General features: G+C 33.9%; 1 protein-coding gene across 2 annotated transcripts; it reads left to right on the top strand.

The window, feature by feature from the left end:
- Window positions 1–29: 29 nt before the first annotated feature.
- LOC123655225 (pyruvate kinase-like) lies at window positions 30–13,119 on the top strand. Of its 2 annotated transcripts, XM_045591053.1 has the most exons (10): window positions 30–114; window positions 2,223–2,355; window positions 3,073–3,296; window positions 3,778–4,000; window positions 4,663–4,769; window positions 8,075–8,221; window positions 9,482–9,583; window positions 9,957–10,202; window positions 10,951–11,173; window positions 12,168–12,329. In XM_045591053.1, exons 1-10 carry the CDS (start codon window positions 79–81, stop codon window positions 12,326–12,328), a joined length of 1,602 nt encoding a protein of 533 aa, XP_045447009.1. In that variant the 5' UTR covers window positions 30–78; the 3' UTR covers window position 12,329. The 2 variants fall into 2 exon arrangements, with proteins under 2 accessions (XP_045447009.1, XP_045447008.1); XM_045591052.1 differs by lacking the exons at window positions 30–114; window positions 2,223–2,355 and adding an exon at window positions 12,760–13,119 and having other exon boundaries at window positions 3,108–3,296; window positions 12,168–12,324.
- Window positions 13,120–14,468: the final 1,349 nt, after the last annotated feature.

The following is a 14,468-nucleotide window of genomic DNA, read 5'->3' on the forward strand; positions in this document are numbered from 1 at the left end:
AGTTCAAGATCACTAACATCACTGGCTTTACCATTAGAAAATACTTCCAAAAAATTTTCTCGTATTACAAGTGTAAATATGGTTTGGTCGACAGTCTACGATGGGAAAACCGAGGTAAAAATTTTATATTTTTGAACGATGCGCTATGTTACGTGACTATTTGTTCTCTTTTTTTGCAGTTTATGATTAGGTCTTAGTTCGAATGCTGTAACCTACATCAATTATAGATATAGGCTTTTTGCTTATAGTTAGCCTTAATTTTGTTTCATCGATAATATTTGCTTTTGTTTTTACATGATAAAATTACTCATAACCAAAATATATTTTGACTAAAATCAAAACAAAAACAATAAACCTGTACCTATATCTTAAATATCCTGTTTTTAAAACATATGTAAATTTAATAATGTAATAGATATCATGATAGAATACCTATATATATATGAAGAGAATTGCAATAATGGTTAATTAATCCATAATTGTAACACTTGAATAAAAATGAGTATTTCATAGCATAAATTAATGTAGTCATTATAATTTATGTTATACATGTGTGATATATTTAGTTATGCACTGACAGCTAGATATTGCTTAGACATTGAAATTTCAATCTTGTAACCTTCACAAATGTTTCAAATTGCAATAAACGACGAAATGATAATTTTTTCTATCCTATAATCATTTATTTTGTTTGTAATAAGTAAGGTTTGAACAGAAGGCGAAATTCATTATATTATACTTACCTGTAGTTATTATATCGTAATAAACATCATAGTCATAGTTGTTTAAACTCATAATTGGTATTATAATCACAAAAAATACAATAAAAATCTTAAAATGTTTAATTAATAAATTTTCTTGAAGACTAATAATAATAAATATAGATTATATTTATTTTAGATCATGTAACAGTTGGTTTATCTCGATTGTCAATGCCAAGTTTATTAGCATCTGTTTTTGTATAGTAAGACCTTCACTGAACGATCCAGACGTGTATGATATTTTTTTACTTTACTATAGAACCATAGCTCTTAAATATAATTTCTAATTAGTTTCACACAATTTATGCTCTTTACTTATGTGCAATTCCTTATTTATTTACTTTTTTTTTGCGTAAAATGATGCACTGATTTATAATTTTGCATGTATCTAAATGTTTTTATGTTAGACTTATCGTTCGAATAGAACTAGTTTTAACGTACCATACTAACTAACCGTACGTAAGCATACGTTTTTCTACAAGACTACTGCTCTCGACCACACTCACCTCACTAGCCACTTATCTTCTTCTCCATTCTACGTAACATTAGCGCAATCTTCTGGTCTGTTTTGGTACTATTTAAAAGTATTACTCCATATATAGAATAACTAGTTATTATATGTAATAGATTCGCAATAGTTCATCAGCCTTAGCTCATACGTATTTCAGATGAACGTCTTTCCACCAAAATCCTAAGGTGAAAAAATTGAAACAAAAAAAAAACTAACTAACTATCTCTTGCGTTTATTGTGATACAAAAAGATAAAGATGTGTTACTGCCAAACTGTATTTATTTATTTTATACAAATTTGATTGATTAACTGGTACTAATTTACGTGCACTAAAATGTTGAAAAACAAAAAACAAAGATATGTATAGCAGTAAATGTTGATGAAAACTAAATAAATATGTGAATGAAAACCACTATAATTTTATTTACAGACAGATTATCTCCTACCTTTAACATGCAACAGCTGTTGGCAGCCAGGTCTTAATATTGATTAAATAAGAAAATGGAAAAATGATATATTGTAAATATTTTTAAATGCTCTCTTGCTAATAACCCTAACCTACTGAAAAGCACTTTTTACATTAGAAAGTTATCTCATTAGTGTCCGTAGTAGTTTTAGGCTTATAACATTACACTACTACACACTGTGAGGTTAAGGGCCGATTTCACCGGTTTTGGATAAAATTTATCCTATACATAGTAACTAATAGACATAAACAGCAGGAGGTTCAATAGGCCATTAGTATCTTATTTCTATACAATTAAATAACCAGAACTTTAAAATTCACTTTTGCAAAAATGTCTTATAAACATAGTGAAATTCGACAGTAAAAAGGAATGTTGGTGTAAAAAATTTAACTGTTGGATACCGTCATCCGTCAAATAGTTATTCACAACTGGTGAAACAGGCCCTTAGGAGTGGTTTTTTAAATGTGACTGATATGTTCGTAGACAGGGTCAGCGGATAAGCCCTGCATGCAACTCGCCGCAGCGGACGCGGGCTCTCATCTCCAGCACATGTGTTCGCTCGACATCGACTCCAAGGCCTCTTATGTGCGGCTGTCCGGCATCATTTGTACTATCGGTTAGTATTAATTGGTTATAATGTTTCTACACTATCATGTAATAAAGCCTAGTTACCATATTAAATAATGGTTTTTTTTTCAAATAAAAAAATGACTTCAGTTTACATTTAAATACGACACGATAAGTACCACATTTCTTCTGATAAAACGTAAATTTTTAAGATCAATCAGAAACAATAATTGTGATTGCAATCAAACGAAAAACTTGATTTTAATTTACATCGATAAGTGATACAACATAAATAAACGAAAATATTATCAAGTAAAATACGCGTTATTAGAGATAATTCAAAAACTTTTCATCAGGCCTCGATCGAATTTAAACGGGACCACACAACAAGTATTAACTTTCGATTACAAAATAATCATCGAAATCGTTACACTCAGTCAAAAATTATGAGGTAACAAACATTAAAAAAAATACAATCGAACCGCTTCCTGTTTCGATGACTTCAGTCATTTAAAAAAAAATATAACGATAACAAAAAAAAAACGTGTACTTTAGACCACACGACGAAAGTAAAACTTCGTTAGTTGCCCCTACAGTAATATACGAAACGTAACACTCTCTTTCTAGCTTCACTAACGTTTATCTCCAAACTTCCGCACGCCTCGCCCGGTCACACTTTTTGTAACGCTCTCGTCATGCATTCACCAGTTTACTCTCCAAGTCAAGTTTGCGTAAAGAACTTTTACTTTAAAAAAAACACATCCAGGGCCGGCGTCCCGCGATGTGGGTATGCTCGAGAAAATGATGGAGACGGGCATGAACGTAGCCCGTATGAACTTCTCTCACGGCTCGCACGAGTACCACGCGGAGACAATCCGCAACTGCCGGCAGGCCGAGGCCAACTACAGCGCCCGCCTCAGCGCGCCCTTCTCGCTCGCCATCGCGCTCGACACCAAGGGGCCCGAGATCAGGACTGGCCTGCTGGAGGGGGTGAGTTGCCAATACCGACCAGACATTAGGATGTTGGGCCCGGTTCCTGCATTTAAAAGACGATATACGAGTGGAAATCGGACTTTAGCGTTTCCCTCGAAACTATTATGTGCTTAACGTGATTTTTTTCTCACTACGGACTTACTTCTGAAGGTACAAAAGTCCGAGATCAGAAATAGACATTTGGAAGATTTCAACAAAAGCTTATGACAGTATACTATAAAATGATACGTAACTTTTATAGAACTATATTATATAAAATAAAATCGCTTTTATAATCATGTAAATTATAATCGTGTATTAATAATTAGGTATTATATTAGTTATTATTGGATTTCCTTATTTAAGTAACTTTTTAACCTGTGCGATGATAAAAACATTGTTGATGTATTAATAAATATTACAAGATAAGAAACTAATTTGTCGCTTTATAAGAACTTCAAAATTAAATATACAATGTTAATTAAAAATTCTTCTTTAGGGTGGTTCCGCCGAAGTTGAACTAAAGAAAGGAGCCACAATAACTCTAACTACAGACCCTGCCTATCAAGAAAAGGGCAATGCTAACACAGTATTCGTGGACTACAAGAATATTACCAATGTCGTCAAGCCAGGGAACAAGATTTTCATTGATGATGGACTTATTTCAGTGATTTGTCAATCTACTGACTCTGATAAGTTGGTCTGCACTATTGAAAATGGAGGTAATTGATAAATAACTATCTCTTTGTATAAATTATTTAAAAAAATACCATCTATAATATAAAAATGAGTCGCTGAATGTGTTGCTAAGCGCAAAACTCGAGAACGGTTGGACCGATTTCGCTAATTCTTTTTTTTAAATATTCCTTGAAGTACGAGGATGGTTCTTACGGAGAGAAAAATTTAAAAAAAAATTAAATTTCCTGAAAAAGTTTAAAAACAACACTTTTCTATACTCCCATACAAAAGATTTGTGATAATACTTAAAAGTCACTGTTAGGCGATACGAAGTTCGCCGGGTCAGCTAGTAGTACCATAAATTTTAAGGTTACCGTAACATTGTGTGATAACTAATTTGCTGTATCCCAATTATAGAACTCCTTATCATCTAGGAGAATTATTTTTGTATGAATGAATTTTATGTTGGAAAGAGATAACCCGGTAACCCCCGAGAAAACGATTATGTAAACGGCTCAGATTCAAATAAACACATAATTTCCAAATTGAAATTAATTTATTTTGAAAATATTATTAAGGAATCGTGTCTTTCGAGAAATTCTAATGACCCTAGCTCTTCTACGTTAGAAAAAGTTTTCGCCCCGCTACTGGAAGACTGAAACTTACAGTACACTATATAAATATAATAATATGATTTATTCTCCAGGCATGCTGGGCTCCCGCAAGGGAGTGAACCTGCCAGGTCTGCCAGTGGACCTGCCCGCTGTCTCAGAGAAAGACAAGTCCGACCTGCTATTTGGAGTGGAGCAAGGGGTGAGTGGCACTACATTTACATACTTATTTACTTATACAGCAGATCCGGCAAGCGTCTTGAAATAAGCTGCCAAATTTGTTGACCAGTCTGCCACTTACCGGGTCCAATTATGTTTTCAAACCATCCATGAACCAAATGAAATGTACGCACGAAATTTCAAGCAATTCTGTCCAGCCGTTTAGGAGGAGTTAGGTGACAAAAACACATACAGAAGAATTATACATATATATATATATTAAGATATACCCCAGACTCGCTGTGGAGCTGCGTGGGACTATCTTAAGTGGAATCATATGATAGTCCTAGTAGTGAGACATATATAAATTTGTGCAGTAGACTACAGTCGGTACCTACAACAAATAATATATTGATTTTATATATAGAAATTGTTATATATAGAAATTGTAGTATAGTAAATTATTATAAAATATTAGTAATAACTTCATTTTATTTAATGTAAAAAAATATATATATTTTTAAGTGTACTCTATAAATATATATAAAAAAAAAAAACAAAGTAAATCTCTTTTTGTCTACTTGCATATTGGCGATAATAACTACTGAACCGATTTTAATCAAACTTTATATTTATGATTGTCCAAAAACAGCAAAATGTATTTTACCTGACCCTGATAACAATAAACAGTTACATGTGCAGTTCATAGTCATACACTACACAAATATATGTATAAATAATACATTATCAATCATTATCGTGCGTATGTCACACTCACGCGAGATTCAGTCGTGATCGAGACATCTAAAATACATGAAATCTACACGTGCATGCAATTATCTCATGATTTCTACTTGTGGTCTCAATAACGACTCGCACATTTACTTTAATTAATAACTCTTGTTTTTTGCAGACTTATCGAAATAAAATATTAACCCAATTGATAAAATATTGACCCAATTGATAAAATATTGACTTAAAAACGATTTTAAAATAAACTTAGATAACAGATACGACTTTAGAAATCCAGAGATGAATGACCTTATCAAATCGATTTTTTGCCCACGACACCTTTATATTGCAGCTTTTTTCCAAGTGCGTGAAAAAAAATTAAAAATAAATTGAATTATAATTTTTAATAAACTATATAATATAATAATATAATAAAAGCTAAATCAGTTACCATACAAGTACGTATATTATAAAAAATCAACGATTACAAACAATATCAGAAAATTAAATAGATAAGTATTTCAATAAATTAATGTATAAAATCCCTTATTTACACAAACGTCGTTATCAAATGCACTTCGCGGCTATCATCAAGTGTTACAATATTGTTTAACTAGGAAATGTGATGCACTGACCTTGCATACTTCTCAATGACTGAATAAATAATAATCATCACTTACTAATTGTAATACAAAGATGCAAATTGACATATATTATAGGTATCTTGTTTTTAAATGCTCTTTTTATTAACATTATTTATAATTTATTATTCATGATATATTCAAAATTATTGTTTTTTTTTTCATTCCGTTTAAAAAGCTATACTAATCAATGTAATATTGTGTTGACATAGCATCTACAGTTCTACACTATCTAGATTTTGTTTGTTGTATATTTTTTACCCAGAAATCGCATTGAAGAAAGCATAATAAGTAAAATTCTGTCTATCTATAAACCTTATAGCCAAATACTAGATTATATTACAGTTCTTACCAGCAGAATATTATACGATATTTAAGAATATGGCTATTATGTACATAACCGGCCTCCAATTTATGGGAGTTTAAATTTTTGTTATTTCTGGCTCTGCCTTAACTCCTATGCTGCGGGAAGTGCACTCATGCTCCGTTCCACAACTTTCAAATGTTATTTTCGAACAAATGTACGTAAAAACTATCTCTAATTCAAAATCAACATACGATACGAATTGACCTTTAACGACTGACAAATCGACACTATATATTCTAATAATACGCATCATCATTATATAGGTATGTAAATATGTATTGTTGATATATTTATTTATTAAAATTTGTACCTGAACATTAGGTTCACTGGCTTGTATGCCAAAATAAAACCAGGTACGGTTCCCATTTTCAAATTCAGTGCCTGCACAGTCTGGGCGGGTCCACAAATTGAATTCGTAGTCAGGGGTCTCTGGTGTGTTTGTTTTGACAAATAGACACTATTAAACAAAATAACGCGTCTGACATAATATTCTAATAAAATTAGTAACATTGCGTGCTAGAATATAGGTATAGAAATTCGAAAAATACCCAAAACCGAATCGGAGCACCCCACTGTCCACGTGGTCTTGGTCTGCCCTACCCCTAGTGTTTTTTTTTAAGCCGGAGGCGCGGAGAGAGCTAAGCGTTATTCTAACCTTAAAGGTGGAGGTTTTAACCTCAAAACTTTAACCACGATATCTCTTTAATCACGGGGTTTACACGATAATAGTTGTCCGGGGGGGTAAAAAAGCCACCCTCCCTCCCTCCCCTTCACTCCCTCTCCCCCCTAGCCCCATAAATTAGAGGCCGATTTTGTACACGACTACCAAGAATATTATCCTTGTATAAGTAAAACTAAAGGACACAGCAGGCAGTCGCAGTTGTGCCAAAACATTGTTATAGTGCAAAAATCACTTCCAAATCATTAACCCAAGATGAATGGTTTTGTTCATTTTTTTTTTTTAATACCATATATTGCGATTCACGTGTATTTGTTATAGATTGATTTTAAACTGTACGGGTACGGGCTGATTGTCGTAAGCAGAGGTTATTGTAATAACCAAAATGTTTATTTTATACAAAACTAGCGACCCGCCCCGGCTTCGTTAGATTACACGTTGTTACAGAATGCGTTGAAGAAATAAAGGTTCACGGCTCGTTCCCCGTAGGTGATAATTTATAGCCTATATGTTGACCCACTCCTTAATAATATTCGTGCCAAATTTGAAGTAAATGCATGCAGTACTTTTTTAAGTTTATCCCGGACATACATAGAGACTAACAGACAAACAGACAAAAATTCTAAAAACTATATTTTTCGCTTCGGTATCGATAGTAGATCACACCCCAAGTATTCTTTAAAAAAATTATTCAATGTACAGTTTTGACTTTCCTACCATTTTATTATATGTATAGATAGATATTGTGATAAGAAGTCAAATAACATTTCAGGCATTTGAAAAAAATCACAATACGTAATTCCACTAATTAAGATTCTTTGTAATTTGCCTTGTGACGATTTTTTTATATGAAATAAAGTTATCTTGTTTGATTTTATACAAATAATGCTGTGCCTACCCCTAAAACCGACATGTATGACGTGCACCAGGTGGACATGATATTCGCGTCCTTCATCCGCAACGGCGCGGCGCTGCAGGAGATCCGCGCCATCCTCGGAGACAAGGGCAAGAACATCAAGATCATCTCCAAGATCGAGAACCACCAGGGAATGGTCAACCTCGACGAGATCATCGCTGTGAGTTCTTTGTACTTGTCATTATAGAAACAGTTTATTGTCAAACTGACAATTATAATTTAACACGTATAAAAATATTGATAGAACATGTGTTGCAAAACCATCTGAGATAATTCAGAGAACCAGGGTCGTGGAAAACGCTTGTTTTCAGCCACTCCCTAAATGATATGGCTTATTTATTGTCAAGTACGCTATAAAATTATAGCTTAATTAAGAAAAAAGGGACAAAATTTAATCAATTAAAAATAATTTATGTACATATTTAACATACATAATGTGGTATCCCTTAATGGCCGCTATAACCAATATAGGTATTCTGTTTGTTACTTGAAAATAATGTCATTTATTTTTTTAGTTTATAAACTATTAAAATAAATGTTATCATTTATCGAATAACAATTTTTTTTAGGAATACATAGGTTTCTCAAATCATTTATTTATAATGTCTATTTGAAAGGATTTTAAAAATTGACTGAATATGTTAGTAGCTTTTTTTTTATCCTATTTTCCTTAGAAATATTATTATATAACAATTATACTATTAAATAGTTTACAGTTATTTTACCGCGTTTCCAGCGGTTTAGATTTATGAATATCGTATATAAGTCGTTTCCGAACGTTTGGTCTATGTTTTTAAAGATTAAATAATCATTCAATGATGTAAAGAATTTTATCAAAATCTGTTCAATAATTATTTAATCAAATTTATCCACGATTTAGGTAATAAATGACGTTATGCATAAAATGTGATCTCCTACAAATATCTAGATTTTTTCTAGCTGCAACTAGTTAGCAAATCCAACGTAACCAGACCATTAAGAATTGTTATTGAACTACGGATGAGGTCAATTTGCTAAACAACTGGGCCATATGACGTTTGTTAATGTTGAAATGTTTTATATTTATTGTTGTGTAGTCGTTTTATATCGACAACATTAATTAAATATAGTTGTAATTCTCACACGCATTAGTTAAATCATATTCTGTCTGAACTAATGGGTTAAGAGGTTAAATTAATAAATGAAACTTAGTCAATTGTTTTAGTAATAATTGTGACAAAAACAAATGGCTTGATTAAATTTTAAAAAAAATTAAAATTTAAAACATTAACCAATTTTTTAATTTGGATTCTATTATGTTAATTAATTATATGTATGATACATAATTAGTTTAATTCCTTATATTATCTGTATTATTTAAAATATAATAAAATAATATAACTTGTATGATAGAGATATTTACGCTATATTAACTTTTCAGGAATCCGATGGTATCATGGTTGCTCGAGGTGACCTGGGTATTGAGATCCCACCAGAGAAAGTGTTTCTGGCGCAAAAAACAATGATCGCTCGCTGTAACAAGGTATACAGATTAATTGTTTGACTAAGTAATATTTTTTATTGTACTTATTATTTTAACTAGTCTGTAGTAGTTTGTGCTAAAAAAATGGATAATCTTTCTTGAAACGATTTTCTTTTCACTTTCGTTTTTTTTTTATTACTTACTGTAAAACTGAAAAGGCAGTTTAATGTACAGTATTAATTTCAACAAAAGTTAAAACATATAGAATATTTGAGTAAATTTTATATTTTAAGACATCTTACATTGACGGATTAAAGCTCTTGGATACCTTATTATTGAAGCGACACAAATTACATTGATACAGTTTTTGTGTCAAATGTGATATTATTTTTATACTCTTACTAATTAATTACCACACGTCCCAATCCCACAGGTGGGCAAGCCGGTGATCTGCGCGACCCAGATGCTGGAGTCAATGGTAAAGAAGCCACGTCCCACACGCGCCGAGACGTCAGACGTGGCCAACGCTATACTGGATGGAGCCGACTGCGTTATGTTATCTGGGGAGACTGCTAAGGGAGACTACCCTCTCGAGTGTGTGTTGACTATGGCTAATATCTGTAAAGAGGCTGAGGCGGCCATCTGGCATAAGCAGCTCTTCACCGACTTAGTCGCTCAGGTAACTATTCTACAAACTAGGCATTGAAGCTTGGGTACGATGAGGTCAATAGGATTTTCCAGAAGTATTTAGTTTCTGGATATATTTCGATATAAATATTATAAGTTTGATATACTTATATCCAGAATGTCCTTCCTCAATAATCCTATTCAAGTACTTATTTAAGTATCATGATTCGAGCTTGATGTATGACTATGATCTACTGAGGTAGGGCATAGCAGGAAATTTCCTGCTCAAAATCTGGAGCAGTCCGACTGGGCAAGTACCTCGACCTCATAGAAGATTACACCTAAATAATACAGCGTGTTCGTGTTGTGAGTAAGGTGACCAGACGTCCTGGAGGAGGGTGATCGGGGGTAGAGTCGGCAACGCGCTTGCGATTCTTCTGGTGTTTCAGGCGTCTATTAACTACGGTAACTGCTTACCATCAGATGAGTCGTACGCTTGTTTGCCGACTTAATTGTAGAAAAAAAGCAACCTTAAATTAGAGCCATATTATTTAGCTGTCGTCATCTGTAAGGTTCGGGTACTTTCCGAAGCGAATATTCCAGATTTTGAGCAAGATCCCCTCATTTGCCCTCATGTGCCCTCGTGTGCCCTCATGTGCCCTCGTATGCCCTCATGTGCCCTCGTGTGCCCTCGTGTGCCCTCATGTGCCCTCGTGTGCCCTCGTGTGCCCTCGTGTGCCCTCGTGTGCCCTCGTGTGCCTTACCTCAATAACCTATCGACCGCTGCCGGGCCGCGGCAGGTGAAGGCGCCCATCGAGCCGGCGCACTCGGTGGCCATCGCGGCGGTGGAGGCGGCCACCAAGTGCCTGGCCGCCGCGGTCGTGGTCATCACCACGAGCGGCCGCTCCGCGCACCTGCTCAGCAAGTACCGGCCGCGCTGCCCCATCATCGCCGTCACCCGCCAGCCGCAGACCGCGCGCCAGGCGCACCTGTACCGCGGCGTACTGCCCATCGTCTACAAGGGTGAGGGTTCCCGCTCTTCTGACCTGTACGACCTATTGGAACCACCGCCTTGGAACTTAAGGAGCCGACCAATTGCGGGATAACCATCCAACTGCTGGCTTTGAAATACACAGGCCGAAGACGGGCAGCAGCGTCTTTGGTGCGACAAAGCCAGCCCTGCGGTCACCGACCCGCCTGCCCAGCGTGGTGACTATGGGCAGAACACATGAGTTCACGTTATTTTTGACGTAAACTTGTGGAGGCCTATGTCCAGCAGTGGACTGTATAGGCTGTAATAATGATTGACATGTACTCGATTTAATTCGCCGTATTGCTCCGGTTTTAGCTTTACTCTAACCATAATTATTTCATTAAATTGATTTTAATTTGAAAAATAAATATTCGAAAATGGTTTTTGAAGTCAAGGCCAAAGTAATTCTTGATTTGGATTTTTTGTTGTTGTAAAATCCCCATTAAAGAATAGTTCGTTTTTTTTGTCAAAGAAAAGTTGAATTTCATGAGCGATTCTTTATAGTTATATTGCTAGATGAACACTTCTTTTTGTATTCTATTAGTAGAAGGTTAAGATTGCTCCACGCTGTATTAACGGCAATTTTCAAAATTGTTACTAGACATGAAGAAACTGAAGAAAATAATTGTATTTGCTCGCAAACGAATAAAAAAAATCCGACTTCAATTACATCGACAAGTAATAAAAAGTAGACGAAAAAATAGTCAAATTAATACGCATTATTAGTGATAACTCAAAAAAGTGCTTCTCAGATCTCAATTATATTTAAATGGAACCACATGAGCCGACCAGATTAGATCGATTAAAAAAATCATCGAAATCGGTCCGTCCAGTCCGAATTGACAACATCCTTTTTTTTTAAGTCGGTAACCATATTGGCAACATTAAACGAAACGTTTCACTATTTTCATTAAACTGCTATAGACAGTAAATAATACGATTTAAATCAAAAAGTAATGTCACGTAATATGAACTTGCTCGCAGAGGGCGTGGCGAGCGACTGGCTGAAGGACGTGGACAACCGCGTGCAGTACGGGCTGAGGTTCGGGCGCGCGCGCGGGTTCCTCAACAGCGGCGACAACGTGGTGGTGGTGACGGGCTGGCGGCAGGGCTCCGGCTTCACCAACACCATGCGCATCATGTGAGCCCGCACGCAGCTTTATCTTTATGCCACACTAGAGATTAGTTTACGTATCATGTGAGCACGCCTTTACCTTTTACTTTTTTTTTAACATCCATGGGCTCTTAAGTGCCCATGCCATTTTTATTGTCAAAACGTTGAGGCGTATTATTTTCAACACTGCATGCTTCAAATTACGAACTAAAGCATTTCATTTTTTGTCTTCATACATATCTTACTTAGTTTCCCTTTCAATCTGGGGAGTAAGACAAGATGATGTAGTGGTTCCACCGAGCCACTTTTAAACATTTTAAGTGTGGTTAAATTTAAAATTTTAAGTGTAGGTGTTATATCTATAATGTTTTTCACCTGCATACATTTTAACTTATCGACAATTGAAACACACGAAAGAATAAATAATTTTTTACATTAAATTAATACTTTTTTTTATTTCAGACAAGTCGAATAAGAACACTGAAGGTACGGAGAGATTCCTGACAAGTATTAATGGGAAGAGCAGTAACATAATTATTATGATATTGCTCCGACTCATGATATCAGTTATATATGTATAAATGTTTATCGGCTGTATATGATTCTCAAAGTTATACATTTAGTGTTAGGATTAATTGTGTTATTTATTTATGATTTAGATACTAAATGTATTGAAAATAAACGAATAATTTATAGCAGATCTTTCAGTTTTTTCCTATAGCTATGAAATGTGGATATGAAATATACATGTATGTTTTAACTGTTTAGAAAATAATACAGTATTCAAAAGGTAACAAAAATATATATTATATTATTTGTAAACATGTCTTTTATTCAATTCGTACCATTACTGTAAATTGAATAATAATTATATTTATCACATTACGTTATCCTAGTCGAAAGGAAAGAACATGTCTGAAAATTTATTTCGACAGTCTACAAATAATACGTCTGAAGAACAATCGTGTTTGGTCTATCGTATTATACTATGCGAAGTTAAAAAAAAATCCATTCAGTTTTGCCTATTTATATGTATTATTCGGATTCTTCCTAATATTTATAAAAATAAGAGTTAGTTAAAGTTCGGCGCACTGTGCACGTCAAATGTTCCAATGAACCTGACTATTATAGCAGGCATACCTTACATTATAGATATATTATGTTATATCTGGTATATGTTATGGCTAGTATTCACATGAAATCCCCACTAATATAATAAATGTGAATGTAAGTTTGTTTGTTACGCTTTCACGCGAAAACTACTTAACCGATTATCATGAAACTTTGTATTTATTTTTTTATATTGTATTGTATTAATATTCTTGGAGGTATTAGAAGTAACATAGGATACTTTTGCTTAAAAAAAATCAATTTTTGTGATACTCTTCAAACTGTGGGCTCGATTTATGCAATGAAATTCGCTTTCATTTAAAATCAAAATCAAAAACAGCTTTATTCAAATAGGCCCCAAGAGCACTTTCGAATCGTCATTTTACAAATAAAATTTTTAAAAATCAATTATTATATTTGTAGAAGTAAAGCTACCACCGATTCGGAATGTAGATTCTTCAGAGAAGAATCGACAAGAAATATAAAAAAAAATATATATATATATAAACTGTGTTTTAGTACAAAATTAGTAACATGTTGCATAAAATATAGCGTCACTAAGTCCACACATCTTTATCAACTATGTAATCCTGCACCGAATAATACGCTTTATCAATTAATTTTTTCTTAATAAAAACTTTTTTATGTTGAGACAATTCCAAAATTGTTTGTGGGTCTTTATTATACATGGGAATATCATAACCCAGAAAGGAGACGTTTACTTTGCGCAGTCGAAAACTTGGCGTTAAAATTTTATTATTCCTTCTCGTGTTTACAATGACTTATTATTACTATTTATTTCAAAACAATAAATATTTTGGTGAATATACATAAAATTGTTATAAATATATTGCGACGCAATTATTAATATGTCTACATTTTGAAAAACACCCGTAGGGAGACTGGAGTTTCAAGATCGTAAATGCCGCGAATAGCCTTTTTTACAAGATAAATACAGTCTCAATATCTGTAGCATTACCTCACAGTAACAGGCCGTAAGACATAACACTATGGAAATAGCTAAAATATATTAAACGTGCAGTAGCAACGTCGGTTTAAAA

The sequence above is a fragment of the Melitaea cinxia genome, chromosome 7 (assembly GCF_905220565.1).
Source record: "Melitaea cinxia chromosome 7, ilMelCinx1.1, whole genome shotgun sequence".
Taxonomy (NCBI): Eukaryota; Metazoa; Arthropoda; class Insecta; order Lepidoptera; family Nymphalidae; genus Melitaea; species Melitaea cinxia.

What these genes read in the sequence shown, in the direction of transcription:
- LOC123655225 (XM_045591053.1), top strand. Translation starts at nt 79, where the DNA reads ATGGTTTGGTCGACAGTCTACGATGGGAAAACCGAG. An exon ending in CTGCACTATTGAAAATGGAG is followed by an intron (nt 4,001 to 4,662) that starts GTAATTGATAAA and finishes TTTATTCTCCAG; the next exon opens with GCATGCTGGGCTCCCGCAAG. An exon ending in TGATCGCTCGCTGTAACAAG is followed by an intron (nt 9,584 to 9,956) that starts GTATACAGATTA and finishes CCAATCCCACAG; the next exon opens with GTGGGCAAGCCGGTGATCTG.